The 26164-nt window shown below is 44.8% G+C and overlaps 1 protein-coding gene across 9 annotated transcripts in view; it reads left to right on the top strand.

Annotated features, from left to right (window-relative positions):
- Tbc1d32 (TBC1 domain family member 32) overlaps positions 1 to 26164 on the top strand; it is a 227335-nt gene that overhangs the window by 21769 nt on the left and 179402 nt on the right. For 7 of the 9 annotated variants that reach the window (XR_010042767.1, XR_010042768.1, XM_063235087.1 and 4 more), the window contains exons 4-15: positions 3976 to 4044; positions 4970 to 5095; positions 7909 to 7987; positions 8107 to 8210; positions 8301 to 8362; positions 9528 to 9672; positions 11916 to 11975; positions 15336 to 15426; positions 17818 to 17958; positions 20143 to 20235; positions 22036 to 22178; positions 24317 to 24444. Coding sequence is in view for 7 of the 9 variants with exons in the window: in XM_063235087.1 (XP_063091157.1) it covers positions 3976 to 4044; positions 4970 to 5095; positions 7909 to 7987; positions 8107 to 8210; positions 8301 to 8362; positions 9528 to 9672; positions 11916 to 11975; positions 15336 to 15426; positions 17818 to 17958; positions 20143 to 20235; positions 22036 to 22178; positions 24317 to 24444 (1241 nt within the window). In the remaining 2 variants the exon portion in view is untranslated. Of the gene's footprint in view, positions 1 to 3975; positions 4045 to 4969; positions 5155 to 7908; positions 7988 to 8106; positions 8211 to 8300; positions 8363 to 9527; positions 9673 to 11915; positions 11976 to 15335; positions 15427 to 17817; positions 17959 to 20142; positions 20236 to 22035; positions 22179 to 24316; positions 24445 to 26164 lie in introns of those variants that run through there. The other 2 variants (XM_063235089.1, XM_063235092.1) reach the window with 2 other exon arrangements.

A 26164-nucleotide genomic window follows, 5' to 3' on the forward strand; every position in this document is an offset into this window, starting at 1 on the left:
ACTAGGAAAAGTATACTGTGCATTAGTCATATTAAAGCCCAAATAATTTTTAGAATATATATATATATGTGTGTGTGTGTGTGTGTGTGTGTGTGTGTATATATATATATATATATATATATTTGTTTATTTCTCCTTTTTATGTTCCACAGCAGTATTGTTTGGACAACTCTAACTTCTTTGACCGGCTGTATATTTAATGGCTTACATAGTTTACAGGGCAAATATTTAAATTATATACTTCTGGAGTAAATTAATTTTGAGAGTGAGTTTTTAAAATATAAAGTGTAAGAATTGAATAAATATTTTCCAGGACAGTTGTAATAAAGTAATTGAGTATGATATCTCTATAAAAAGACAGCGGGTGCTCTCTCTTCTCTCTCATGCATTTATTGTTCCTGGGCCTTTACACTGAGGTGCATCCCAGACCCCCAGCCCCTCTTAGTTTTTGAGACAGGGTCCTGCTAGGTTTAGTGACCAGCCTCGACTCCAACTTGAGATCCTTCTGCCTCACCCCCACAGAGTGCTAGGATTACAGGCTGCTTTTATAGGTCTGTAAAAAAAGTGGAATGTGGTTTCCTTACATTAACCTGCATCTGATAGAAACATACCACAGTTTATTTTAGCATGTGCAACCTTTAATTCAGAGCCTCATGATCATTAGGAAGACCAAATACAACTTAGTCTGTTCTGTTTCTTTGCTTTTTCTCATATTTTGCCCAGAAATTATTTGTTCAGTTTACCCTTTAGCACTGGGAAATGTATTTGTAAAAACTTCCTTTTGGAGGTTTCTGCCCATGTTGATAGCCCCGCAGCTGTGACCACCAGCAGATTTCTTGTGTTGCTTTACCAGGGGAGCCAGCAGATGCTGCTGCAGTCGTCAGGCAGGCATAGCCTGAGAAGCATTTACAATGGACCGTTAGCAATTGCAGCCTCAGGTGGACAGTTAGTGACATACTTTCCAGAAAGGCGCTACTTTTAGTGCTTTGTTAATTTATGTCTTGCCAGTAATGAGCAATATAAAAATGAGATCTGAATATAGCACAGTCATTTTTAAGATGGGTATTAAATTCATTCTGATATCTTGTGTAATAAAAATTATTTCATTGGTTAAAATTATTTTTAAAGAAAAGTTGGTACTGTGTTTGAGGAGGTGGAGGAAAGACCTAATACTGCAAGTCAGTGAGTATTAAAGTTAAAGCAAACACAGAATTGAGGATGTCATGGAATGCATGTGTTGGTGGCTGCCGTGTGCAGTGTATCCTGTTTCAGCAACTTCCAAAATGCAAAGAGTAATCGTATGTGTTATTCCCCCAAGGAGCTTAAGATAGAAAGGAGAGGATAGTACGTTGTTTTACCTGATGGTAACCCATTTGTCAGGTAGAAGTGATGTGTCATAAGCTTTCCAAAGAGGAGCCCATAAGTATAAAAACAGCAAAGAGCTCTGGAGAGAAGCACTTTGGCTTGGGGATGGACAAAGTCTCTGTCAGATCATCTGGAGTGTGGCGTGTGGGGAGCCTGCAGTTGCTGTGAGGGAGGAGACTGGAAGGCAGGTCGTGCCCGGGGGTGAGCTCAGACTGGTGCTCTAGGCTGTGAGTGTAGCTCAGTAGTACAGCGCTTGCCTGGCGTGTTAGCGGCCATTGCATACAATACTCAATACTGCTGAGAAAAGGATAAATTATGCTTTAATAATTATTTGTAGCTCCTAATTACAAAACTGTGGTGTCTAACACATTGTGAGAATAAATAGTTGTGAGATAAATGAATGCATTCAAAAGCTGAAATGGATTGGATTTATAGGTGAAGGGAGTCATGTCAGAATTTGGAACAGAGAGATGTGCTCTAGAAGGTTCACTGTCAGTTGTGCATATAGTAATGTGGGCAGGGGAGAAAGGGCCAGTTTGAAGACTGTCACTGCAAGTGAAGAGGTACTGAGAGTCTCAGCTGAGATGGCATGGTAGGACCAGGCGGGAGGCACTGAGGACAGAATTATGGGAGGTGGGACCCAAGAGCTGCTGAGTGTTGGGGGAAGTGTGCACATAACAGGGGGGTCCAAGGTCTCGCTCTGGTTGTGGGCTCAGGTGGTGCAGGCTGATGGTGTTGCGGACTGTTCCGGGGGCAGCTGTGGAGAGGAATGAGGTGAATCCAGCGTGTCAAACCCATCACAAGTGCTGTGATGACCTGGAACATGCCAGCTTTATTCAGAGGCAGTGCAGTCAGGGTCGTCAGTGTCACGTGGCCAACATTAACACTAGGAACCAGAGGTTGGCTGAGGCTCAGAAGGGGGTCCCACAAGTGGTCCTGAGTGACAGAGGGTAGGTGGAGAAGCCAGGGGTGGCCTCCATGACAAAGGGCAGGCCAGCAGGTGAGGAGGGACTGGAGAGGGCACAGAGAGAGAGAGTGGAGTGGGAAACTTCAGGTGGGCAAGGGAGAGGAGAGGACAGGCCTGCCCGGCTGGGGGAGCGAGGGAGCCCGAGCCTAGGGGAGAGGCTGTGGTCTGAAGAGAAGCCATGGCCTGGTGGGGGGGGGGGGCTCTGTTTGGCTCTGAAGATGCATGAGCAGTGGGATCCCAAACACCTGCGACTCGGGGCTGCCTTGCAGGATGGCAAGATGCTTGGGAAGCAGGAAATGGGGCAGGTGGCGTTGAGAATGACTCCTGCTCAAGTCGCACATGAAGGTCTGGTGGGTGTTGGGCCATTTGCCAGGAGTGTCTTCAGGAGACCAGATCTGGAAAAAAAAATTGGTCTTGAATTCCGTTTGGATGTGTTAAATTTGAGGTGCCTGTTGGACCTCCAGGCTGAGGAGGGCTTCAGATGCACGGGACTCTGCAGAGGAGATGACTGGTGTACCCTGATCCCGTAGAAAGAGCCCAGAGCGCTCAGATTGGAGAGCAGGGCAAGCTTTGGGTGGTGGCATGACTTCTAATGGTCTCGAGGTTGGAGAAATTCTTTATGTTTCTCATATTCAGAGTGACAATAAATTTATAAAGTATGGCACTTGTTACATGACAGATAACAACTAGTAGCTATTTATTTAATTCTTGTTATTTTTAGACAACCTTTTAGATACTATGAATTTTTAAATAGTTTTTGATGGGGAGAAAAACCTTTTCTTTCTCTCAAACAGCATAATGTCTACTGTAATTTTTTTTCTAAATGTAAATTTTTACTTTAGAATTTTTTCATCAAAGAACTGGTATGGCTTGTGTCTGGATGTCTCCCCAAAGCCTGGGGAGGCTTCTAGATTTGTGATTGATTCATGGTCCAGTGCTGGGATTATGGGTGTGAGTGCTACCCCCACCGTAGGGTGGGTGCTTGTGAACAGTGTAAGGGACAAAGTCTTCTCTGTGTGCTCCTCCCCTGTTGCTTTTATTACTCTTGGTAATAATAGTACCACTGCCGTGAGTGGTTGCTCCTCTGCCCTGTGTTGCTCTGCATTGGAGCCAGCTGATTATGGGCTGAAACCTCCACAAACTGTGAGCTAAATAAACCTTTCCTCCCTTAATTCTGGGTGTCAGGTATTTTGTCCCAGCAAGGAGTGAAAAATAACCAACACAGAACAATGGACACAGACTAATAAAAAGCATGGGAAGTAACGGGAATAAGAGGTTTGAGCCTCACTGTAACTTACACCGGGGCCTGTGGTGCTCTCACTGCGTACACTGCTTGTGTCTCTTCCTTTTCATTTGCCTTACTTTTGAGTGCAGTCTGGCTTTTTGGAGTGTTCTACACATTGCAATTTTCTCAGCAAATAATATTTTTATATATGTGAAGTTACACTGTCCTACTGATGTTTGGTTCTCATTTTAAAACCCTTGGGAAAAAGAAAATTCTGAAGTTTGCTACCAAAACAAATTCAGTCACCTTCTCTTGTTCTGAATGTGTCTGTGCTTGAAATCACATTAAGGGAATCACTCAAAGCAGTCCTTCTCTAGAAGTCTACAGATAAACCAATACTTTGTCAATTGTGTTACAGAGTTACAAGTTTTGTCCAGGAAAATTGCAGCTGATTGTAGACCAGTTGGATCTCCGGCAACCTAAAGAGGTGAGCACCAAGTACAGGTCGGGCGCATCCACCCTCAGGGCAGTGACTGCCTGGTCTCTGCCCTGGGCCTGTCTTGTTGGGTGCCCTGGGCAGGCAACCCTGATCTGTTTGCATCTCAAAACGAAGGGGCCCGGAACAGAAAATGGTCCTTAGTGAACTGTAACGCGTTATTGGAAGAAACAGTTATTGAAAGAAAGCAAAATTTTTCCTAGCTTGTTTTTTAAAGGAATGAAGCATATGTCCTCAAAATGGTTCTGCACTGTGGGTTTGTGTGCAATGTTTTAGCGGCCTCTTATGAAAAAGTTCATTTTGTGCTTTTCTATTTACATAAAGTGGAAGCGACTGCTAAAAATTTTTGGTAAACAGAATTACATACTTACTGTGTCATGTTTCAAAATGTGCACTGAATTGTATCTGTAGTTAAGCGGTTTTACTAATTACTATTTATGATGTACTGTTTCATTTGAAAGTCAGTTTGCAATAAAAGTAAGGATTTTTGCATTTTTTATGATAAAATGTTTGCCATTGGTTCTCAATTGTTGAATTATTTTTCTCCAACTTTATTTTATGCTACATGAATAGTGTTTCTTCTCATTGAAGTTTTCTGAAAAATTAGAATCATTCTTTTACTCTCGAAATTTCGCATTGTTTTATTTTTGGTTCTTAGTAAATAATGTTTGGAAAGATGTTGGATATCAGGTTGACTTTTATATGATAAAAGTCCAATTGTCTAATTCAAATGGGTTACTCAGAAACCTGTTCTTCAAGGACTCTTTATTCTGCTTTTGTAAGTACTAAATCCTTCATGGGATTTTGCCCTAATAATTAATTGCCCCTCACAAATGGCACCAAGAGTCACCCAGACTTCGCCCCAGGCTGTGAGAGCCTGGCTTGGGCCTGACGTGCGTCTCCTGTGCTCTCCCAGGTGCGGCATGAGGCCCTGCAGACCCTGTGCTCCGCGCCTCCCTCCGACGTCCTGAACTGTGAGGACTGGACCACGCTGTGTGAGCGGCTAGCGGCGTCACTCTCGGAGCCCGACCCTGTGTTCAGTGTAAGGAGGGCTCTGCAGAGACGCCCGCCTCGCCTCCGGGGCTGCACAGCCCCGCAGGGGTGGGTTCTCCCCACAGCTGCAAGGCCGTGGACTCGAGGGGTCCGGGGCGTGGAGTCTGCCCTTCCTGTGATTCCGGGTGTGGGATGCTGCTGTCCTTGCAGCTGCACCAGATGATAGCTGTCACCTTGTGCGTTGGGCTTTGCGGTGGGAAGGGACAGCCAAGGGCTGTGTGCTAGTTCTGAGCCGAGAATTAGCTTAAAAGAACCTACAGTATGTGAGAACTTGAATTTAAAAATACAAGCCACCAGCATTTTATTGTTCCTTAGAGAATAGCTGTTCAGAAGGGGAGGCTAGAGAATGAAAAGCTAAGTTTATAAAATGAAGTGAGTGATACTGAAAAAATCTTTAAAACTGATATTATAGGCAGTAGGTATGTGACTGCTTTGTGTAAAAACTGGTAGGCATGTGACTTTTCAAGAACAGCCACTGTAGATAAAAAGTGAGTTTATGTTAGCAGTGCCCTAATTCCATAGAGTGTCTATGAGAAGAATAAACAAATCCTGACTATTCAAACATCGTCTTTGAAATACATTTTCCTTAATACAAAAAGTGTTGGTGAGGAAAACTTTGGCTTTAAAATTGATGTGTGAGGGCTGGGGATATCACTCAGTGGCACAGCTCCTGCCTGGCAGGGGCGAGGTTGTGAGTTCAGTCCCTGGTACAAGTGTGTGTGTGTGTGTGTGTGTGTGTGTGTGTGTGTGTGTGTGTGTGAGATACACAATGGAAGACATTAGACGAAGGGCTGCATTTTGCTTTGTTCCGCGCAAGCGTGCCGATACCACGGTGCGCCTCACTGTCCTTTAGGTGCTGGAACAAACCAGGAGCAGGACAGAAAAGCAACTCCTGGGGCGTGTGGTCTAATGGAGGCCACAGACAGTAAGCAGGGCTGTGGAAAACCCACGGCATCTCCGCCATGTGCTGTGTGCTGGAGCTCACACTGCGTCAAGGAGGGCTAACCAGCAGGGCGGAGGAGAAGCCTCGGAAAGCTTCGTCCTTGTCCTTAGCAGCAGGCAGTGTTTACCTGATGCCAGGTGCAGTTCAGACGTACCAACACCAGAGGGTATTACGGAGTGCTGCAGAAACCTTGCTGCAGGAACGTGCAGGGAAGAAGAAGAGTTTTAGATCACTTTTAATATTTCAGAGCTCTCTAGTAACAGATACTGTTGTGACTTTCCCTGGCTTGACAACAGATTGCTGCAGAACAGATTTTCCTGATTCTAGAAAGTGTATAAGGAGTATAAACCCATCATGCTTTCTAGTGGGTTGGTGGCAGTTGCTTTATTTAGCTGTTAGGGTTAGTATGCAACAGGGGTTAATTTCTGCTCTTAACAAACTGGAAGCGATTGTTATAGATTGTTAAAAATGGCAAGAAAGTCATTTTGTGGTAGAAAGAAAACATAGCTTTTCTTCATTTTAATTTTTTGCTTTGTTGGTGTTACTGATTCTGATTCTGATTCCTGTCTCCCACCTTGAGAACTGTTACATGTAACTGAGTGAAGCTTTCGGTGGCTGGCAAGCGTGACAAATACTCACCAATTGATGTGACTGTAAACCTCATTTAATAACCCCTGCACTGCAGGGGTCTCTAGTCATTGGGAAAGTATTTCTTGTAACCATATGATATAAGCAAGGTTATTTTTTTCCTCTAGATTAGAAGAGCAACTTTGTTTTCATTTAATGAGAAGTTGGACATCAGTATTAGGCTTAATCTCATCATGACATCTCTTTTGTATAACTGAAGTTCATAGGATTATATAATAGCTATCTTCTTAGGTACTTTCTAGTGCCAGATTCTGTTCTAACAACACCTATTTCTCATTCAATTAATTTATCTTGTGATAGTTTCTCCTTTGAGTTTTCATGGTGTTAATTTTTTTTTCTTTTTTGGTTCTTTTGAGACAGGGTCTTACTATATAGTACAAGCTGGCCTTAAACTCACAGAAATCCTCTTGCCTCAGCTTCCAGAATACTGGATTACACTCCTGGCCTTCAGTGTTAAATTAAAAAAAAATAAATTTAAATTATTAAATTTCTAATAATTTAAATTATTAAATTTCTAATAATTTAAATTATTACCATATTCCACTGGCCTTCAGTGTTAAATTTAAAAAAAATATTGGATAGTACTTTTCTCCGGAATAGAAATAGTTATTAGAAAACATCTTAAATGTCTAATTACTGAAACTATTCATGTAAACAATGTAAAAAACAAATCTTGGATTTAGAAATACAGTCCTGTTGGTGTGGTGTTGCATACATATAATCCCAGCTCTGTTGACTGAGCCAAGAGAATTGTGGGTTTGAGCCCAGCCTGGGTGACTCAGAGAGTTCCTGTCTCAAATGAACAAAACAAAACAAGACAAAAAGAAACAATAAAGGCTGGGAATGCAGCTGAGTGTGAAGGTCCTAGGTTCAACCCCTACTGCCACTCACACAAGGAGAAGAAGAGAGAGCTGTGTGGTCCTCAACTGCATTCCTGTTGTTACCTGGTGCTTCTCCTGTTCCTGGTTCCTCCTGACCTTGGTCCATTCCACCTTCCTGTGTCAGCACCCACCGGGTGCAGGTTTCGCGGGGTATTTTGTTATTTGGTTCCTCTTTTGCTGACTAGTACAAGGATGCACTTTTGAAGCTAGCTGTACTCCTGTTCGGGTTCAGGGTGCCGAGGCTCCTTGTTTGAGGTTTTAGTTTGTAGCGATGCTGCATCGCTATTCTGGTCAGGGTCTTAAGAGCACATCTTCTGTCTCCTTCTCCAGGACCGGATTTTGAAGTTCTCTGCACAGACATTTACGCTGCTGCCACTGCACATGACCAAGGAGATTTATGCTAGCTTAGGTGGGTTTCTCAGTCCTTGCCTTCCTTCTCTTTAGTTTTAGAAAATGCATATGAAACATTTTGTTTCTTGAGAAGGCACTGTAATGTGTGCCCTAATAGTCATTACTTCTCTTTTTCAGCGCGACATTTGGAGCTGTACTTTCTTTCTAGAGAAAACCATATTCCTACTCTCTCAGCGGGTGTGGATGTAACTCACCCTAATGTGAGCTGCTTGCTTAAGAAGGTAATCCCTCACTGGAATCGGCCTCTGCTTTTACTCTTTCTGTGCCTTGGGATGCCAAGTGTGTGATGGCCTTTGTACCATGTCGTGTAGGTCCGTCTTCTGAGTGAGTATCAGAGAGAGGTACCATCTTTCTGGATCCGTCACCCAGAGAAGTAAGTCCATCTGCAGGGCCTTGGGTTGGAGGGGTAGTCTTGGTATTGCCCATCAGACACTGAGAGAGAGAGAAGACCCAGACAGCCTGGAAAGGTGTCAGTGTGGTTCATTGTGTGTGTTTCTTTTTTGACATTCAAAGTCTCCTTGTATAGCCCCGCCCCGCCTTGAACGCTTGGTGATTTTCCTGCCTCAGCCTCCTGAGTGCTGGGATTATAAGCTCTCGCCACCCTGCTCGGCTCTAATTTTAAAATTTGTTTTGTTTGGTGCTTAGCTATGTGAAAGGCTCCATGTAAGTGTCTTTTATCACTTCTAACACAGTAAACAGGATGTTGTAGTCTCAGGATTTAATTAAAATTTGCTACTTTAGAAAAGTTCTATAAAATGTTTTTTAAATGTATTCATTTTTGTCTCTTTGAGGCAGGGTTTCACTATGAGTTCAGGCTGGACTTGAGCTCAGTTTGTAGCCTAGGCTGGCCTTAAACTCATGACGATCTTCCTGCCTCAGCTTCCTAAATGCTGGGATTACAGCTGGGCACCATCATGATTGGTTCCCTAAATGTATTCATTTTAGCACTAAAATTTCTAATAAGATCATAAAGCATATCTGTAAGTCAAAAATGAAACATTACATTTGGAAAGCCATTGCTGAGGTAGTTAAGAATATAGATTTTGAGCTAAGTATGGTAGCACATGCCTGCAATCCAAGCATTTGGGAGGCTGAGGCAGGAAGATGCCTGTGAATTTGAGGTGAGTCATAATGAGACTTTGTTTTAAAAAAGCCAAAAATTATTTATTTATTTTAGTTTTTAGTTTTATGATAGTCTAGGCTGGCCTTGACTTCATTACGTATCTGGCCTCAAACTTGCAGTGATCCTCCTGCCTTAGCCTCAGTCATGTGCCACCATGCACAGCAAAAAAAGATTTTAAAATAGAAAAATTGAGTGTGAATTCCACCTCTGCCATTTATTGAAGTAAAATTTCTGAAGATTCTATTTTTACTTTATCACTTTATAAAATATCAGTACTATAGTAGCTCTATATTAATGAAATAAATCACTACTGTGTAATAATTTTACATAATATTTATAATATATGTCTGTGAGCTGAGTATACAATGGCCTTTGTCTTTCTGTAAACATCACTTCTCCTTTCGTGGACTTGAAGGTACATGGAAGAGATTGTGGAGAGCACGCTGGCCCTGTTATCAGTCAGACCTGACCCGAGCCATCTTGTGTCCCTGAAGATTTTGGACCCCGTCTACTTTTTTGCATTAGTTGACACGAAGGCCGTGTGGTTCCAGAAGTGGATGGTGAGGGAGCTGGGACCGTGGGCTGTTCTGTGGCAGCTGGTGTGGGACTGCGCCCAGCCTTCTTTCCCTGAACTTTCAGGGGTTTGGGTTGGAGCCTGCGCAGCAGGCAGCGTCACCCTGTCTCCTCTGTGGGGCGACTGGAGGGGGGACCTTGACTTTCCCGCCTTGGATTGGTGGGTGATGAGCCCCGGGTCTGAGTGGTGATCTGCTTCCATCTACTTCAGGCTAGTGACTGTGGTTTAGTGTCCTCAGCTGTTTCATGTGGACGGGGTGGGACAGCACTCTGCGTCCACAGTTTGGGGGTCTCCACGTGGGCCTGGGGCATTCAGAGGTCCCAGCACTGCCTCCTCCCTCCGCTCTGCTGGGCCTATGCTGGGCTCCACAGCGGCCTCAGTCTCTGCCCCAGTGTCTCCAAGTTAGAGGATCAGTGGAGGCAGAAAGGACCCGGAGGGGACCAGCCACGTACCGCAGTGGCAGAGAGCTCATGGGCCCCGCACAGTTTGGCTATTTCTTTATTTTTTTCTTTTCTTTCTTTTTTTTTTTTTTTTTTTTGGCTTTTTACCTTTTTACTATCTAACCCTGACGGTTAACACTCAATTTTTATTGCATGGCTCTGCTCCGGCAGGAGTGCGGGTGGCCACAGAGTGGTGGCTGAGAAGCGTCCCCTCTGTCCAGTTCGCTTGGATCTGGTCCTGCCTCTGACACTTTGGTTCATCTTTCCACGGTAGTGAAAGTGCACTTGTATGGAAGACTGTGCGGAAATGTAAAAGCACTATTTTTTTCTGGTCTTGCAGTACAGGGGTAACAAGGTTTTGGTTTATTTAGTCATTTTTTTATATTATGAAAACATATTTTGCACATTTCGTGAACAGAGTCCTTTTTAAAAATATTTTTGGTTGCCAGTTCTTTTTATCTGTCTATTTATTTATGTATTTATTTGGAGCTGGGAATCGAACTCAGGACCTTGTGCTTGCTGGGCAGGTGCTTGTGCTGGTGAGCTGTGTCCCTGTCTCCTGAGTGCTAGTTCTTGAGTCTTGAGAGAATGAGGCAGATCTGAGGAAACTCAACAGTAAGCCATTAGGTGGAAGTATCTCCTAGTGTGCTGAGAACTTACTCCAGCCAGCCGCCCAGCTGCGGGTGGACAGTGGACCTGAGGGAGCAGGCCAGACAGGAAGCAGCTTTGGCTTGCTGGGCTGTGTGCTTTTGGTTGCGATTTTTCAACCCTCTTTATAGCCTCAGAGTATCTAAGAAAATGTGTCAACAAAAACTTTATTTATAAAGCCAGGTGGCAGCTTTATTTAGTCTGAAGACTGTAGTTTGCTGATCCTTGGCTAGTGGAGGTCCTAGGAAGGTTCCTTTGTGGGACATTATCAGTAGTAAAACTAATTTAAGTATCTGTCAGCACATTTCTCTTATTAAACCAGAAAAAAAAAGGATTCATGGTTTTGGAAAATATTTTAAACCACAGGGCTAAAACATAGGGCTTTGATTGACCTCCAATGAATTATAATACTGTTTAATGAGTTAAAAACTATTCCCTCGAATGCTGAGAGCTTTCACAGTCTAATATTTAGTATTAAGCAGTGTTAAGCTTTTTACTATTTTTAAGTAAAACGAATAAAACTATATTTGGAATGCTAATGCTATCAAATATAACTTAGGTAAATAATATTTATAGTTTTCCTGGCCTTGTACGGTGCTGTGTATATGCAGGCATTTCAGTGTCAGCTGCATTCATTGCTAAGGAGAGAAGGCTTTTTTGTCACTCTGTCATTTAAAAATGTGACCAGCAGGAAGTGATGAGGATATTGTCTCTTGAGAAGGTTTCCCCATTGGCCAATTTTTCTACATGTATACTACAAATCTTCAGTATAAGATTTGTGATTTTTGTCTTCTTACTTTAAATCTTTTCTTTGGCTTCTGCCATATCCTGGTAGGTAAGTAGGTTTGTTTTGTTTTTGGTGGTAGTGATTCAGCAGGGAAATTGGACCCCATAGATGGGTAGTTTCTTTTACTAGTCTGTCACTAAGTGGTACCAAAAATGATGCCCAAATTTTTTGGTATTGCTTGCATTCATGTGATTGCTAGGCTCTAAATGCAATGTAGAAAACATCTGCTTGGCATTAATTATAATAATTTAAACCTAAGTAATTGCATCATTTAGAATGTTACTGGCAGTGATGCAGGAAAAGGTTTTGAATGGCCTAGCTTGAATATTAAATATCGTTTTTCCTTCATTTCAGCATGCATATTATAGCAGAACTATAGTGCTAAAGCTTCTTGAAAAGAAATACAAGTCTCTGGTAAGTCTGTACCTCTGCTCTCACATGGAGAGCCTGGGTCACGATATGTGTTGTGGTGTCTTGGCCCTGTGAGAGTGAGCTGGGGTGATTAATGCTATCTGGGAAGCTGATGGTCAGCTCTGTGGAGGCAGCTGCCCTCTCACCAGCCCACCAGACACTGTCCTGTCAGTTAAAAGGGCAAAAGGACAAGCTTAAGGAGCGGTTGGGTTACAGGAAGTGTGCAACTGGGGCGTAAATCAGGCTGCCACGAGGACAAGCTAGTTAGAGGAGAGCTGTATTTTAAAGTATCACATGTAATTTGGTTCAACTTAGGCATTTGTATGGAAATTACATACATTTGAAGGTTTCATGACAAAACTCAGACTGATACATACTTCTGCATTAGCAAAATTTTGGCTTGAATTTTGCCAAATATAAACTAATACTTTAAAATACGCTATCTAAATTATCTGCCTTTCCTATTAGTAGTACAGCAGTGTGTGTGGGTACTTTGCAATACTGAAATCCATAGAACTGATGAATAACTGAGAAATGTGAAACACTGAAGTTTATTAAGATACAAGTTTGGATCTGGAAGTACGGTTATATGGTTAGGAGGATCCTGGGTTCTGCAGTAAGGTGAGTGAAAGGTTCCTGGCACTGGGAGCCTTTGGTTGAGAGTAGCAGAGCATAACATGAAAGAAGGAGGGTGTGGAGGTTGTTTTGTGCTTGAAAACTGAGAACTGAGCAGCAGCAGAAGACGGGGTATTGAACAGTAGGATGGGACTTTATTGGTAGAGGGAAAAGGTGCTTAACTTTTTTTTAGCAAATTAAATTAAAATAAAGACTTTCAAGATCTCCAGTCTTTTCCATTCACATTTAAATGAAATTTTGTGGTCGCCCTGTAGAACAGACGGATCCTGTTGGGATGGAAAGGGGGGAAAGAGCGGGATCTGCTTTTCTCATGACCCTCGGCAGATCCTAACTCTCGGTGGCTGTCACAGCTGTCCCAGTGGAAGGAAGCACAATGAAACTTACTGAGTAATCCCTAAAATCTGTTTCTTGTTGGAGATGTTGACTGCAGGTGGAATTTCCCCATTGAAACCATTTCGGCGATTTTATCAACTTAGTCTATTCGTTTCATGTATGTAATGAGTCAGACCACTGAGACTTCATCTAAAACCTCATTTTCTGTAAAAAGCTTTCCTAATTTATAAACATCAAAAGTGATTTATAGTATTTTTTTATTTTTCAAAGTACATTTTGTTCTGCTTTTGAAATGAAACAATGAGGGAAAGGCTGCAAGATCCACCTCTTTCTATTTCACTTTGAGAACTGAGGTCAGATGCTGCATCTGCAGTGGACACCTGAGTCCAGCCCTGGACCTGTGTCTGCTCTAAGGCCCGAGCACACCCTGGCTCCTCTCCTGTGTTCCGGAAGAGATGCCTGTGGCGGTGGATGCTGTGTTTCCTGAGGCCTGGCCATGGGCTGTGCAGCAATCACTGGGAACTTGGACAGGGACGAGGGTAGCTGAAGAACTAATTCTAGGTTTTATTTACGCCCCTGACGCCTGTGTCTGGTCTTCCCAAGGCTACCAGCTGTTATAACTCAGGCCCCAGTATAAAATCCAAGGAAGCAAGAGACCGAAAATTTAGGTAGCAAAGGCTTTATTTCCAGGCCTGGCGACGAGTCTCTGGGAGCCAATTTGGAGACTGCCCCCAGAGACTGAAGGGAGGACTTTAAAAAGAGGCTGGAGTAAAAGGGGGGGGACAAAGAAACCTGCAGAGCCATCAAACTTGTTGACCCGAATCTGGAAACTGTATTGCTGTCCACTTAGCTCTGACAATCTCGGGAGTTCCTAGTGTTTCTCAAATTACTCCCATCCTACAGACTGACATTATCTCAGAGTGGCACATCTGCAGCAATATTTGGAGAAGAAAGTGGAGAGTTAATTATCCCAGGACAGCTCGTTTTCGCTAGTGGGTGCGAAGGGGTCAAGAGTTACAGGAAGCTGAAACTTAAGTTTTACAAAGATTTGATATCTAACTCATTTGATGCATGCAGAACAAAAGGAAAGCACCATTTGGGGTTTGGGCCATAGTATTTCCCGGTAATTTCTTTGAAGCTAAACAGTTCTTAAAATTGGGGCAGGCTCATTTAATGACAGATCATCACCAGGTCAGGAAGAGGTCACCAGAAACCCAAATTCTTTATGGCCTAGATAGATAGGTGAGGGGAGAGGGAGGCAATAAGGCGCCATACAGAACAGAAAATGGCGGTTATGTGTCAAGGTCAGGGTAAAGGGTTAAACTCATACGCAAATCTCTCTGCACACAAGCAAGTTACTTCAAACAAGTGTAAATTAGTGGGCCATCCTAGTTTTCTTTAGCTCTTTAGCTGAGAATAGAGGCGCCTAACAGTGATTAACAACCCTTGTTAGCTTGTTTTAGCACAACTTCTGTAGTTTGTAGAGGGCAACAATGGTTAACATATCAATTAGGTGAGATTCTTGCAATTCTTTACAGAGGAGAGTATTGCTCAACATATCAATTAGGTCACTTAACATATCAGTTAGGGAAAAAGGATAAAAAAACACATTTAGTAAGCCACGTTGCAGGTTTGCTATAATACACAAAATAATGAAGCTATTTTCTTAGAGTACACCAGCCACCTCCTTATTACCAAAGCTTACAGTTACCATCCTCATCCGCTAGTGGCTTTTTTGCTTGGAAACGAGTGAGAGGCACCACAGGAAATAGGCAGGCGTGAGGTGGGAGAAGGACCGGCGTGGGGCCGGACTGCTGCGTGTGTGCAGGTCACAGGCCTCTCTTCACTCTGACTCTTTGAACTTGCTCGGTTTTGTGAAATCCTGGTGGTTGAGGCAGAAACAAAGGCCGATTCCAGAGAAGAGGAAAGGACTCCAAGGTCACTGCAATTTTGCGTTTTTATTAAGATCTAAAGTATCTGTATTTTCCTTTGGGTGCTGGAGGTTGGACCCAGACCCTTTGTGCCGAGCTGCATCCCCAGGCCTTTCATTCGTTCTTATTTTAAGACGGGGTCTCAGGAGGTTGCTTGCAGCCTTCCGGCCTGAGCCTCCTAAGGGCCAGGATTATTACAGGTGCACACCCCACACCCAGCTAAAACATCAGCTTGCTTCTGACCATCGATCTCAGTGTGATAGCAGTTTGCACTTTGTGGTCCACGGCATTTCCCACAGCTTCCCCAAAGAGGGCCACAGAGACACTAAGAGGCTCGCGTCCGTGTCTGGGAGGGTGGTATTCTGAGTATTTCCTTTAGCACGTTTACGGCCTCAACTGCGGTTTAAATTCTTAAACCGCTAGGCTGTGAGTTTCTGGAGCTGATGAAACACTGTCTCTTCAGGTGACAGCAGCAGTCCAGCAGTGTGTCCAGTACTTAGAGTTGTGTGAGACCATGAAAGCTGATGAGATTTTGGGACATTCAAGGCACGGTGGCAAGTATTATTTTCTTTATTAAATACTTTTAGAAATGGTTAATTTTATTAATAAAAAATAGCTTTGAAACTTTATTTTGATGATTATTATTTTTCTTGAAACAGGCTGTAGGCTGGCCTTGAACGCACTGTGACCCCAGGCTGGCCTTGAATTGGTTGCGATCCTCCCGCCTCAGCCTCTTGAGGGCTGTGGCTCCAGGCATGCACTTCCATGCTTGGCAGAAACTGTTTATCTTTTAGTAGTTAGGAGAATGGTTAGGTAATTAGTAAAATAAAATACTTTTTAATAGATTTAAAAGGTACAGTGTCCCACCGCTTTTTATAGCGAGCCCACCTTGGCATTGATGATAGTGGCACTTCTGCCCTGCCTAAGTGCGGGCGGCCCTGACCGGCAGCGCAGCCCCTCGCAGTGCAAGTCCCGGCTCTGCTGTCTGCACTATTGCATGTGCGTTTCCTCCCCCGGGGGTCTGCGCCCAAATGCCCGGTGGTCCCCACCTGCCCTGCGCTCTGCTCTCCGCTTACTGAGCACAGGGTTTCCGGCACAGCCTCCCGGGGATTGCGGATGCTGGTGGCTGCCTCCTGGCTGCGAAGGGGTAAAATGTCCACTGCGTGTACCAGCGTACTGCATGTTCCACTCTCTCCCTCCTTTGCTGACTTCTCACAGCTTGGGAACCTGATTCTTCTAGGGTTCTGTTATCTTCACAGTTTTTCCAAACATGGTATTCTGAAAGTATTCACCCCAGTCCTTTCTGGGACAGGGAAGGGTAGGATACGAATCACAACCAAGCGTCAGAAGCAGTGTCCGCAGGGGAGCAGAAAGAGGCGCAGAGGCTGGGGCTTTGAGAGGGGCCATTCCGCACCCCGCGCACCTGCGGGCTCCCGGGGACCCCGGCAGCGTCTCCTCCAGGGTCCTCTCCTGTGCCCCGCGAGCCTAGTGCTGTGCGCTCAGGTGTCCTTGCAGCAGGCAGCTGCGGGTGCTTGGACCTAGAGCGCGGGTGTGCGTGCCTGTGCTTATTCTAACTCAGTCCGAGAGCTTTGTCCTCGCGGCCCCACTCGGGCTCCTTCCCAGGCAACGGCCTTAGCTCCTGCCTGCCCCTGTCCACTGCTGTCGTAGAAGAGCTCCAGGCGTCCTTGGCTGGGGGTAGAAGTTTCCGCCTGGAAGCCTGCGCGGTCGTCAGCATTGTGCGTGCTTGCCCTCCTGGCCTGCTGCCTCCGGTTCCGACAGAGGGGACCTGCCTTCCAGGGCTGTGTCCTCGTGCGCTTCCGCTGTGCCCCAGTGAGGCTCCTGTGGGTCTGCCTGCTGCCCGGGCTGGTCCTGCACCCGCTTCCCGCCCCGCTGCCCACCCCGGCTGCTCTCCAGTGCTCCACTAGCCAGGCGCTCTCCTCTTCCTGTTCCCCTAAATTTCATTCTCTTCTCATGCCCCCTCTCCCCTCCTTCACCTGGCTCATGGCCCTTTTCTGCTCTTGGTGCTGGGAAAGCCCAGTCTGGTTCTGGTTCCGAGCCTGTATGCGTTTGCTTGTAAACACTGACTGAATTATTTGAGTCGGCATCTGTTTCCTGACTTCTGACCCACACACCTGTCTCTCTTGACGAGGCTGCCTGGGAGTCCCCATCGCGGTGCAGCTGGCTTTTTCCCTTCCTAGACCTTAATTCTTGACCGAGATAGCGCTTCCCGAACCCCAGGGGGCCAAGTTAGGGGTCAGCTGGCCCCGCCCAGCCTCTCCCTTTCACCACAGTCCTGGCCAGGACTTATTTTGTTAAACGGTATTATTGTCCGTGTCCCATTTTGAATTCTTTTTGGCAGAGCTCTTGTTGGTAATTTTCTTAGTGGAATTTTTTGGTCGAGGTCTGCCTGGTTCCTGTTTTATGGAGATCCCCATGGGGGGCCTGCGCGGATGGAGACTGTGTTGATGTCTGTGGTGAGGAGATTCTGGGTTCCTTGACAAATGCAGTGGGAGTCATGGACAGTACAATTTCGGTTCCCAGCTGCAGCACTGGGAGTCTGGAGTATTTCAGGTTGGGGTGTTGGGGCTCCTGGGTTATTGGCACAGATTTACCTGCCTTGGCTGTTAATTGGAAACACCAAGTAGTACCTTGCCTGTTTCTTCTTCTCTGTACTCCTGAAGTACCTCTCTGCTGAGAGATGATGACAGACAACCTTACCCATTTTAGAATGAGCACGGGTCCATATTACACCTTTTTGACTTTTCCATTTTTCTGATGGATTTTCTTCAGATTTAGTGTAGGAGATAATAAAGAAAATGGATAATTTACAACAGTTGACACCATTGGTGTCTCTGCTGTGGACACAGCCTGTCTGAGGTCCAGCAGGGCCTGCAGGCAGCTGGGAAACCCAGCCTAATCAGTGCTCTTGTGTGCTTGCTGTCAAGGGGACAAACAGAAAGCTCTCTGCTACTCAGGACAAGAAATGCAGTACGTGTATTTCATCCACTCGCTGTGCCTGTTAGGCAGACTGCTGATCTACACACAAGGCAGAAGGCTGTTCCCTGTAAAGCTGAAGAACAGAAAAGGTGAGTGAGAGCAGGAAGGAGTGTGAGAGTCCCTGGCACTGGGACCCCGGCACGGTCTCTTATGGCGTGCTTGGCTACGTACGGTTCAGCTTGACAGAGGAGTGCTTGTCTTCAGTGTGTACCCTTTCTCCATGCATAGATTTTTCTGTTCTCCCGCACTTATTGCTTTTCTTATTTCTCAGCCCCTTTAAAAGTGCTAGACCCACCTGCTGATCAGGCCTGGATATAACCTGGAAGATCTCGCGGCTGTGCTGCAGGTTCCCTGTGATCTGGGCACATCACTCGCCTTGTTTACCCGTTTAACCCACCGAAAGGAATAATGTACCAGTCATGCTAGACATGGAGACTTTTTGTGATCGTGGAGAATATGGTTTATAAGTAGCACAGTCTCCTACCATTTGATGTATTTCTGCTTTAGTTTTACCTGGTTTCATTTAATTTTTACCAGTCAAACTTTAACACTTGAAGTTGCTTAATCCTACCTATTTCCCTTAGAACTTGAATCTATACTAGGATTATAGTATAGAGTAGTGTAGTGTTGTCAAGTTTTCTTCTGTGAAGACCTGGAGAGTAAACACTTCGGGCATGGAGGGCCATGTACTGCCTCTGCTGTGTGCTCTGTGAGTGGGTGGGTGCATGGCTTTGCAGAATGGCTAACATAGCTGGCTTGAGCATGCTGTGGGAAGCCCTGCCTGCAGGCTGGCCCATGGACAGCACCTGGGGTCTCGGTAGCCCTTGCTTCCCAGGGCTGGAGGGGCGCCCAGGATGGTTTGGGCCCGAGCTGCATGTGCAGTGAAGTTTATGCTGTGCATCTGCTCTCCTTGGGGAGGTTTGATTGGGCAGGGGTGCTTCCATGCTCAGCTCTCACTGCAGCCCCGAGCTTTCCCGGGAGCTGGTGTTTGGGGCGTGGGTCACAGCTGTGTGGGTCACAGCCGTGGCCAGTGGAGCTGAATGTGTCTGGCTGAATGAATCCTCTGGAGAGGCTCCTTCCACACTCGCATCTGTCATGCTCTGGGTCTGCACTGTGTCCCTTCTGATTTGCTCTACATTCTCTTGTTGTCGTAACACTTTGTATGAATGTGCATTGGATTCTGTGAATCTCCCAGGAAATGCTGAATCCCAGTATGCTTTTGAGGATCCCTGACACATTTGAAAAGGTGCAGTTCATTCTTAGCTTTCGGGTCTCACAAATTCAGATCGTAAGGGCTGCAGAGTGTGCTGACCGCATTGTCCCTGGTTTTCAGTTCCTGTTTACCTGGTTGCTTTGTTTGCCTCATCTTTGTGTCCTCATTGATTAGGAGTTATTTCAGAAAAGAAAGTCGCTGCCTTCTGTACTTCTCCCAAATTCCCTGGTGGTGCCACATCATTTGGGGTTCCCTGAGCAGATCTTAGAGCTGACTTTAGCTGAAGAGAGTCTCATCTTCGAGGGTGCTGCGGGACTTTGATGTTTTGCTGGTGTCCAGTTTGAGTTTGCAGGTCTGTGGTCTATGGTTTATTTAGCTTTTCATACAGACGTCTGGTGCCTACACTTTGGCCTGTTGGATGTCTCACTGCGTCAGAGGCACAAGTGCAGAGAGGTGAGCGGTATGAAGCAGCGCAGGTCAGCAGGCAGCGGGCAGGGCAGGGTTCTCCAGGGCCCTTCCTGTGCCTGGCCACATCTGCCTGGCCCCTAGCTTCTTGTGAGTGAAAAATGATTTTTTTATGTTATTGAAGAAAATGAGGATATTTTGTGGCATCTGAAAAGTATGTGAGGTTAGATTCCAGCACACATAGAGCGTTATTGGCAGGCACAGTTCGGCCACAAAGCCCAAAGTGTTTGCTGTCTTCTGCTTGCTGGGACAGCGCGCTGATCTGTCCCTGTGTGCTGGAGAAGTGAGTTAGCTGGACCAAGAAAGTAAGCCGAGAGCTTCACTCCTAATCAGGTGCGTGTTGAACAGCGTCAACCCGATCAGACACCTCCCACCCAGGCTCGTAGGGAGCAATTGGCTCAAAATGGACGCCCCTGCCATCCTGAATACACTGTGTGTCATGTGTTGTGGAGTCATCTGTCTGGGTTAGCGCTGCCGTCTGAGTTTCATGGGGACCACAGTGCAGTCACAGGGCAGAGCGGAATGCATTTCAGTTTTCTAAGTTGTGAGTGAAAGCTAGGAATTAACTTTCTGTCTTCTTCTTTTCTTTGCAAAGACTCAGTATCCCTTACGGACCTGCTGGTTCTGTTTACTCAGCTCATCTACTGTTCACCAAGTTGTCCAAAGACGACCCTGGACATCTCTTCAGGTAATGCTATTTTTATTTTAAGTGGAGAAATTGAAAACATCCAGAATGTTTAAGAATTCAGTTGTCTAGATGGTTTGAACGCCTGACCTACTTTGGTAAATAATTTTATTAAAATGCCATATTGCTCATAAGAAATTGTATTGGGCCCGAAGTAATCTACAACATTTGATTTTGTTCGCTGATGTTTTAAGATGTCTGTAGGCCACTATTTTTTTTTTTTTAATTTAGACTCTCACTGAGACCATTGATGTTATTCTTTATTAAAAATCAAGAGGTTCTCAAGAAGAGATCTTGGGGGAAGATTGGGTGGTGGATGTTAAGGTCTTCTCTTCTCATCCTGGCACTTTCTGTCGTTTTATTTTCCTGTATGTTGTGATCAGATTTCCCATTTTGGTGCACGTCCAAGGCTTCCATCTTCTGTGCTCATATTGAAGAGTAAAGGGAAAAACTCTAATTTTTTTTTCTGTAAGGTGCCTTTTAGTTTTAGGCGTGTTGAGGGGCTCATAAAAATGTATTAAAATATTAACATTTAGAAGTTATACTCTTTTCTCTGAATATCAATGTTTTTCCAAAGTAAAAGAGTTAATATCAGAACTTCCCAGCTTGTCACTTAGAATTGGGAAGTGCCCTGGAAATGTTGGCACAGATTCTGAGGGAAGCTCAAGCAAATCATCACAGAAAATGCTTTGGGCTCCTGGTATTGCTATAAAGTACGTCAGCTAGGAGGTTTTATCTATGCCATAACAGTGTTTTGAAGAGTGGTTCGTTTTGTCTTCACAGTGTTTTGCATGTGTGACATCTAGTTCAAGGCACCTGCTACATGCTCCTAAGCTATCTTCTATGAAAAACGATCCTTTCTTTGTTACAATTACTTGTTCATGTTTTGTTTTGCTGCTGGCAGGCTGTTGGTCTCACTTCTCTGCCTGCGGGGCTGAGCAAGGCGCCTGTGCAGTAGACACTCAGTAGGAGATGATGGGCCGAAGGAATGAATGGCTGTGGGATCTTCTGTGGCACCTCTCCGTGCAGAGAGGGTTTCTTCTTCCCAAAAGCTGGTTGACAAATTATTTGCCTATCCTTTTCCATTGTCTTCTGCCAGGTGTTGGAGTATAGACCATATTGACATAATGGACTTTCTTAGTTCTGGTATATTGCCTCTGGGCAGCCCAGTATGACTGTAAAGGATATTAAGTTCATATATCTGAAAATATATTAATTTATGAAATTAAAAATCGTATTTATTGTGACTGTTCTAACCATGTGACATTTATATGTGTTGCGTCTTTTCATTCATCTTTTAAAGAAAATCTTAATAAATGCTCCTTGCTTTTTGGTGGCAACGCAAGTATATTAACTTCATGGAATTTTGTGACAGTTTCTGTTTTCCTGTGTCCTCTTGTTTTGCTAATAGTTTCTACTTACAGACTGGCTTAGGTTTCTCCTGGGCTCCACAGCTGAGTATGTTGTTATATAAGCAGAGACCATGCGTGTGGACATGGGTGGAGTGGGTTTGCTTCAAACCACGTATTTCTTCTCCAGTCGCATTCTCACAGCAGACTGGGAGGGCCTCGCGTTCTTGTCACGCATCATTGATAGTGTGGTCGCTTCTTATTTCTTAGTAACTGAAGGTAGAGTAAGCGGAAGCTGTGAGTGTCTGGCCGGCCTCTTGTGGCACATCATCCTTCAGGCTGGGCTGCAGCATTGCTGTGAGCCATAGGGGCAGCCATAGTTAGCTAATATAGAATTAAACATAGTATCTAGTGTTTTAAATTTTGACTTTTCAAAATACTTCCTGCTCCTTAGAGGACTATTCGCCTGCCAGCATGGTGATGGAAATTCTGCAGACGCTCTGTGATCAGAAGGAATGTGCCATCGAATGTTTATACAACAGCACTGTGATGGGCACGCTCCTGCAACCGATTCTCAACTTACTGAGAGGGACCGAGGTGGGTACTGTTTACAGAGAAGAGCGGGGTGTTTGCGAATACTCGGTGGGACTTACTCTTGATGTAGCTGAAATATCTCACTGTGCTATCTTTCCAGACATGAAACTACTTTGTGCTATATTGATTTTTATTTGTTGAATTGTAGTTTGTGCAGGTGGTCGATTTATCAGTTGTGACAGGCGAGGTGTCACAACAGCTTAATTTTTCTTCCAATCAGGCTGAGATCTGCTGATGTGAAGCACTTAGAGTTATTCTATTAAGAAGCCATTTGTCTTGCAAATGTAGTCTTGTGAATTCCTTTTTATTTATTTTAATGGCAGTTTTATAGCTTTTGGAGATACAGTTACTTTCCTGAGCAGCCAAGTGCGTTTTACAGGAAGAGCTGGTACTACCTCAGAGAGAGAGTGGCGCACATCCCAGATCTGAGCACGCGTGTGTCTCTCACAGACTGTGCCATGAATCTCTGTACGTCTGCAGCATGATCAGCGCTCCTGGGTGGCAGGAAGGGCTTAGACGGGGAGGTGAGAGCAGACATGTGTCCTTGCTGGTCCTGCTGTCTGTTCACTGTGTCCCTCTATGCCTGTGGCTTCAGCTTTGGGGCAGAGACTTTCAAGTACACCAGCAGTCTGAGGTTCCTGCCTCTTTGTTCCTGTTCTGCTGTGTTTCCGGTGATTCTGTCGCTCTCTGACACCTATGCTATGCTGTGGTCTCATGCATTCCTGCCTGTCGCTTGCTGGATAAATTTCAAGTTGGCATTTACAAGGTTTTCTGTGTTTTTGCCCCTGTTTTATTTCTCCCTCTGTCCCAGTTATAACAACACTTGTGCCTTTTCTAAACAAGGTCACTGTGCCTCCCTGTGTCACACACTTCCCTCTGACCCTGGAGTAAACTTGGTGCACATGACAATTCTTCTCTTTAGGACAGGACTTCTCTTGAATGTTTTTCCCAGTTCCCCTTGCAGAGTGAAACGTTTCTTTCCCTGCGTTTCTGTATGAGGCACTGCTGTAATGGAACTGCATTCAGATTTATTCCCCAGGTAGAGAGAGACCAGTCCTGTGGCATATACCAGACATGTGTCACTGCTCTGTGCTGAATGCTTTTAGACAAAAAACCAAGTGAGAGCTAGGGGATGGGCGGACCTGCAAGAAAGATTGCTTAACATGAGGAGCAGGAACTTGCAAGTGTGTTGGACATGTGTTTGTGTGAGAGGGTGTGTGCACATCCTCAGGTGTGTGCGCGCTCTCTCAGCTAGATGGGTAGGGGTCTAGGTAGAAAGACCCTCAGCACGAAAAGTACTGGATTATCTAGAATTGGGTGGATATTAATATATGTTAGGTGAATACCTCTGACTTATGGTAAGCTAGCTAATTTATTAAAGTGTGTTACTCACACTATGTGCATTCTTGTTTTTGAGACAGGGTCTCTGTGTAGTCCAGGCTGGCCTCGAACTCCATGATCCTTCTGCCTCAGCCTCCTCAGTGCTGGGATTACAGGTGTGAAGCTACCACCTGGCTGTGTGCATTCCTACTTTAGGGCAGTGGACGTTTAGGTTGGCCTCAAGGATGGGGAAACAGGAGGACCCCAGAAAGAACAGGAAGTGTGTGGGTGGGAGCCAGCATTAACTCTGTTCTTCAGGTTCCAGAGTTTGTTTTGTGCTGTGTTGCTATATGTTGACAAAGGTGTGCTGATTCTCCACCTTGCTGTCGAAGGCCAGGAGCGCACTGACGCAGCTCTGGCCCTGGGCCACTGTGCGCTGCTGTCTCCTGTGTGGTGCACGCTCCAGGGCCAGGCATGTGTCAGGGAGGCGGTACCTGTAGACTGGATGGTGCTGAGCTAGGTGCCATGAATGCTGGGATTGCACCGATCAGCAGAACCTAGTGGGCCAGAAGCACAGGGTGAAGTGGAAATGGAGGGAGGTGTTGTGTGTCGTAATGAGAAATACATTAAAACAGGAGTGGCAACTCCCAACCAGTGCCATGAGGGAGAAACCTGAGTTTATGGATCCCATCAGCTTTTCTGGTAAAACGTTTACAGTTGAAGACAGTATTGTGATGGTGACTTCATCAGACTGCATGGCCTCCTGGATATGGCCTAGAAGTTCACAATTTGTCTTGTCTTGTCACCTGTTTAATGCGCAGGCCACCCCAGATTGCTCCGAGATGGCTCTCATCTACGCAGCTGATGTCCTGGGCAGAGTTGCTGCCGTGGAAGAAGGACTTGCTTTCCTTCTGTATGGAGAAAACACCAGCTCTTCCAAAGAAGAAAGGTATGTGCCTTAAATCTGGGCCAGTGTTTCCTCTGTGATGGGCTTCTCGGCCACCACGCAGACTGTGTGACAGAGTTTTCTTTAGTGCGATCTTGTTTCAAAGTAAGAGTGGGGGATTCACTCCAGATACCTGCTCTCTGTGACTTTCTGTGGCACACTTTGCAGGTCACATAGCATTGATTCAAATCAAATGAAGCAGAGGTGCACAAGGCAGCACTGAGCTCCCTTCTTCCTTCTCTGGTTGCCAAGTTCTGGCTTCCTGCTTAACCCACAGTGACCTTTGGTTTTCAGGCTTCTGCTCTGCCTCTGTGCTCTTGATGCTGTGATGCACTGCAAAAGCATGCATGTTTATCTCTTTTTTGCAAAAATGGCATCATATTTTTTTTTTTGCCCTGAAATTTGATCATTTTACATGTAACCCTGGATATTTTCCCATGTGACTACAGACAGTCACACTCTGATAGCTGCTTTGTGCTTTTTGTTTGGCTGTACAATACTCCATCCAATTGTTTCCTGAGTTAATGAGCATCAGGCTCTCCAGGATTTCCCTTCCATAAGTAACATTCCAATAAATGTTCTTCACCTTCTTGAGTTTGCTGCTGTGATGGATTTCATTGATTGATATTTCCATGTTGAACCAGCCTGGAATGAATACTTCTTGGTTGATGAGTGATTCCTGTTATGTATGTTGGCTTTAAGAATCTTTTGCCATGTTTCTGAGAGGCAGCCGTCTCTAACTTTTGTTTTATTTTTGTCAGGCTGTGGTGTTACTGGAATGCTAGTCTTCTAAGTTATTCCTTCTGCTTCCATCTGTAGAGAGATTGTACTGAACATTAATACAGTTTCTTCCTTAAGTACTTGATATTCACCAGTAAGTCACTTTGAGCTTTGCGGGTTCTGTTAATTGCAATACCAGTTTCTTTGGTAAGGTCTGATCAGGTTGCTTGCTCTTTTGTAAGTGTGGGTAGATTGTCTCACTCAAGGAATTTACTCCCTCATTTATATGATCAAATTTTGTGGCATAGGGTTGCTTACGATACTCCATTACTGTCTTTTAAGGCCTGTGGGATCGCCAGTGATGGCCTTCCTTTTGTTTCTGGTATTAATACTTTTTGTGTTCTATTTCTGTGTTTTAGATAGCTTGTCTCTTGTCTTGCTGTTTTTGCTTAGGGTTGCTTTGGCTATTCTGAGTCTTCTGTGTTTCCATCTGAATTTTACAGTTATTTTTGCTAGTTTTGTGAAGGATGTTATTGGAGTTTGAGTGGGAATTTCATTGCATGTATAGGTAATGCTTGGTAACATGGGCATTTTGACAGTATTAATTCCACTGATGCATGCACACCGGAGATGGGTCCATCTCCCAGTGTCTTTGGTTTCCTTCCTCAGTTTTCTGTGATGTTCATTACATAGGTCTTTCACGTCCTTCTATTGATTCCTAGTTTTTAAAAATCCATTGTGAATGGAATTGTTTTCCTCATTTCTTTCTCAGCTGGTTCTTTATTGGTGTGTAAAAAACATACTGATCTTTTAATGTTGATTTTTTATCCTGCCATTTAGTTTATCAATTCTGAAAGTCTTATGGAGTCTTTGGGTCTCCTACTTGTGGGGTCACATTGACTTCAAAGAAAGGTAATTTGACTTCTACCTGTCCTATGGTGGCATCTCAGTATGCAAATTCAGTTTGTTTCACGATTTCGGGGAAGATGACTGTGCTTGTTTG

Source organism: Cavia porcellus, unplaced genomic scaffold, assembly GCF_034190915.1.
Source record: "Cavia porcellus strain 051 isolate PalLab524CR breed Dunkin Hartley unplaced genomic scaffold, mCavPor4.1 scaffold_24, whole genome shotgun sequence".
NCBI lineage: Eukaryota > Metazoa > Chordata > Mammalia > Rodentia > Caviidae > Cavia > Cavia porcellus.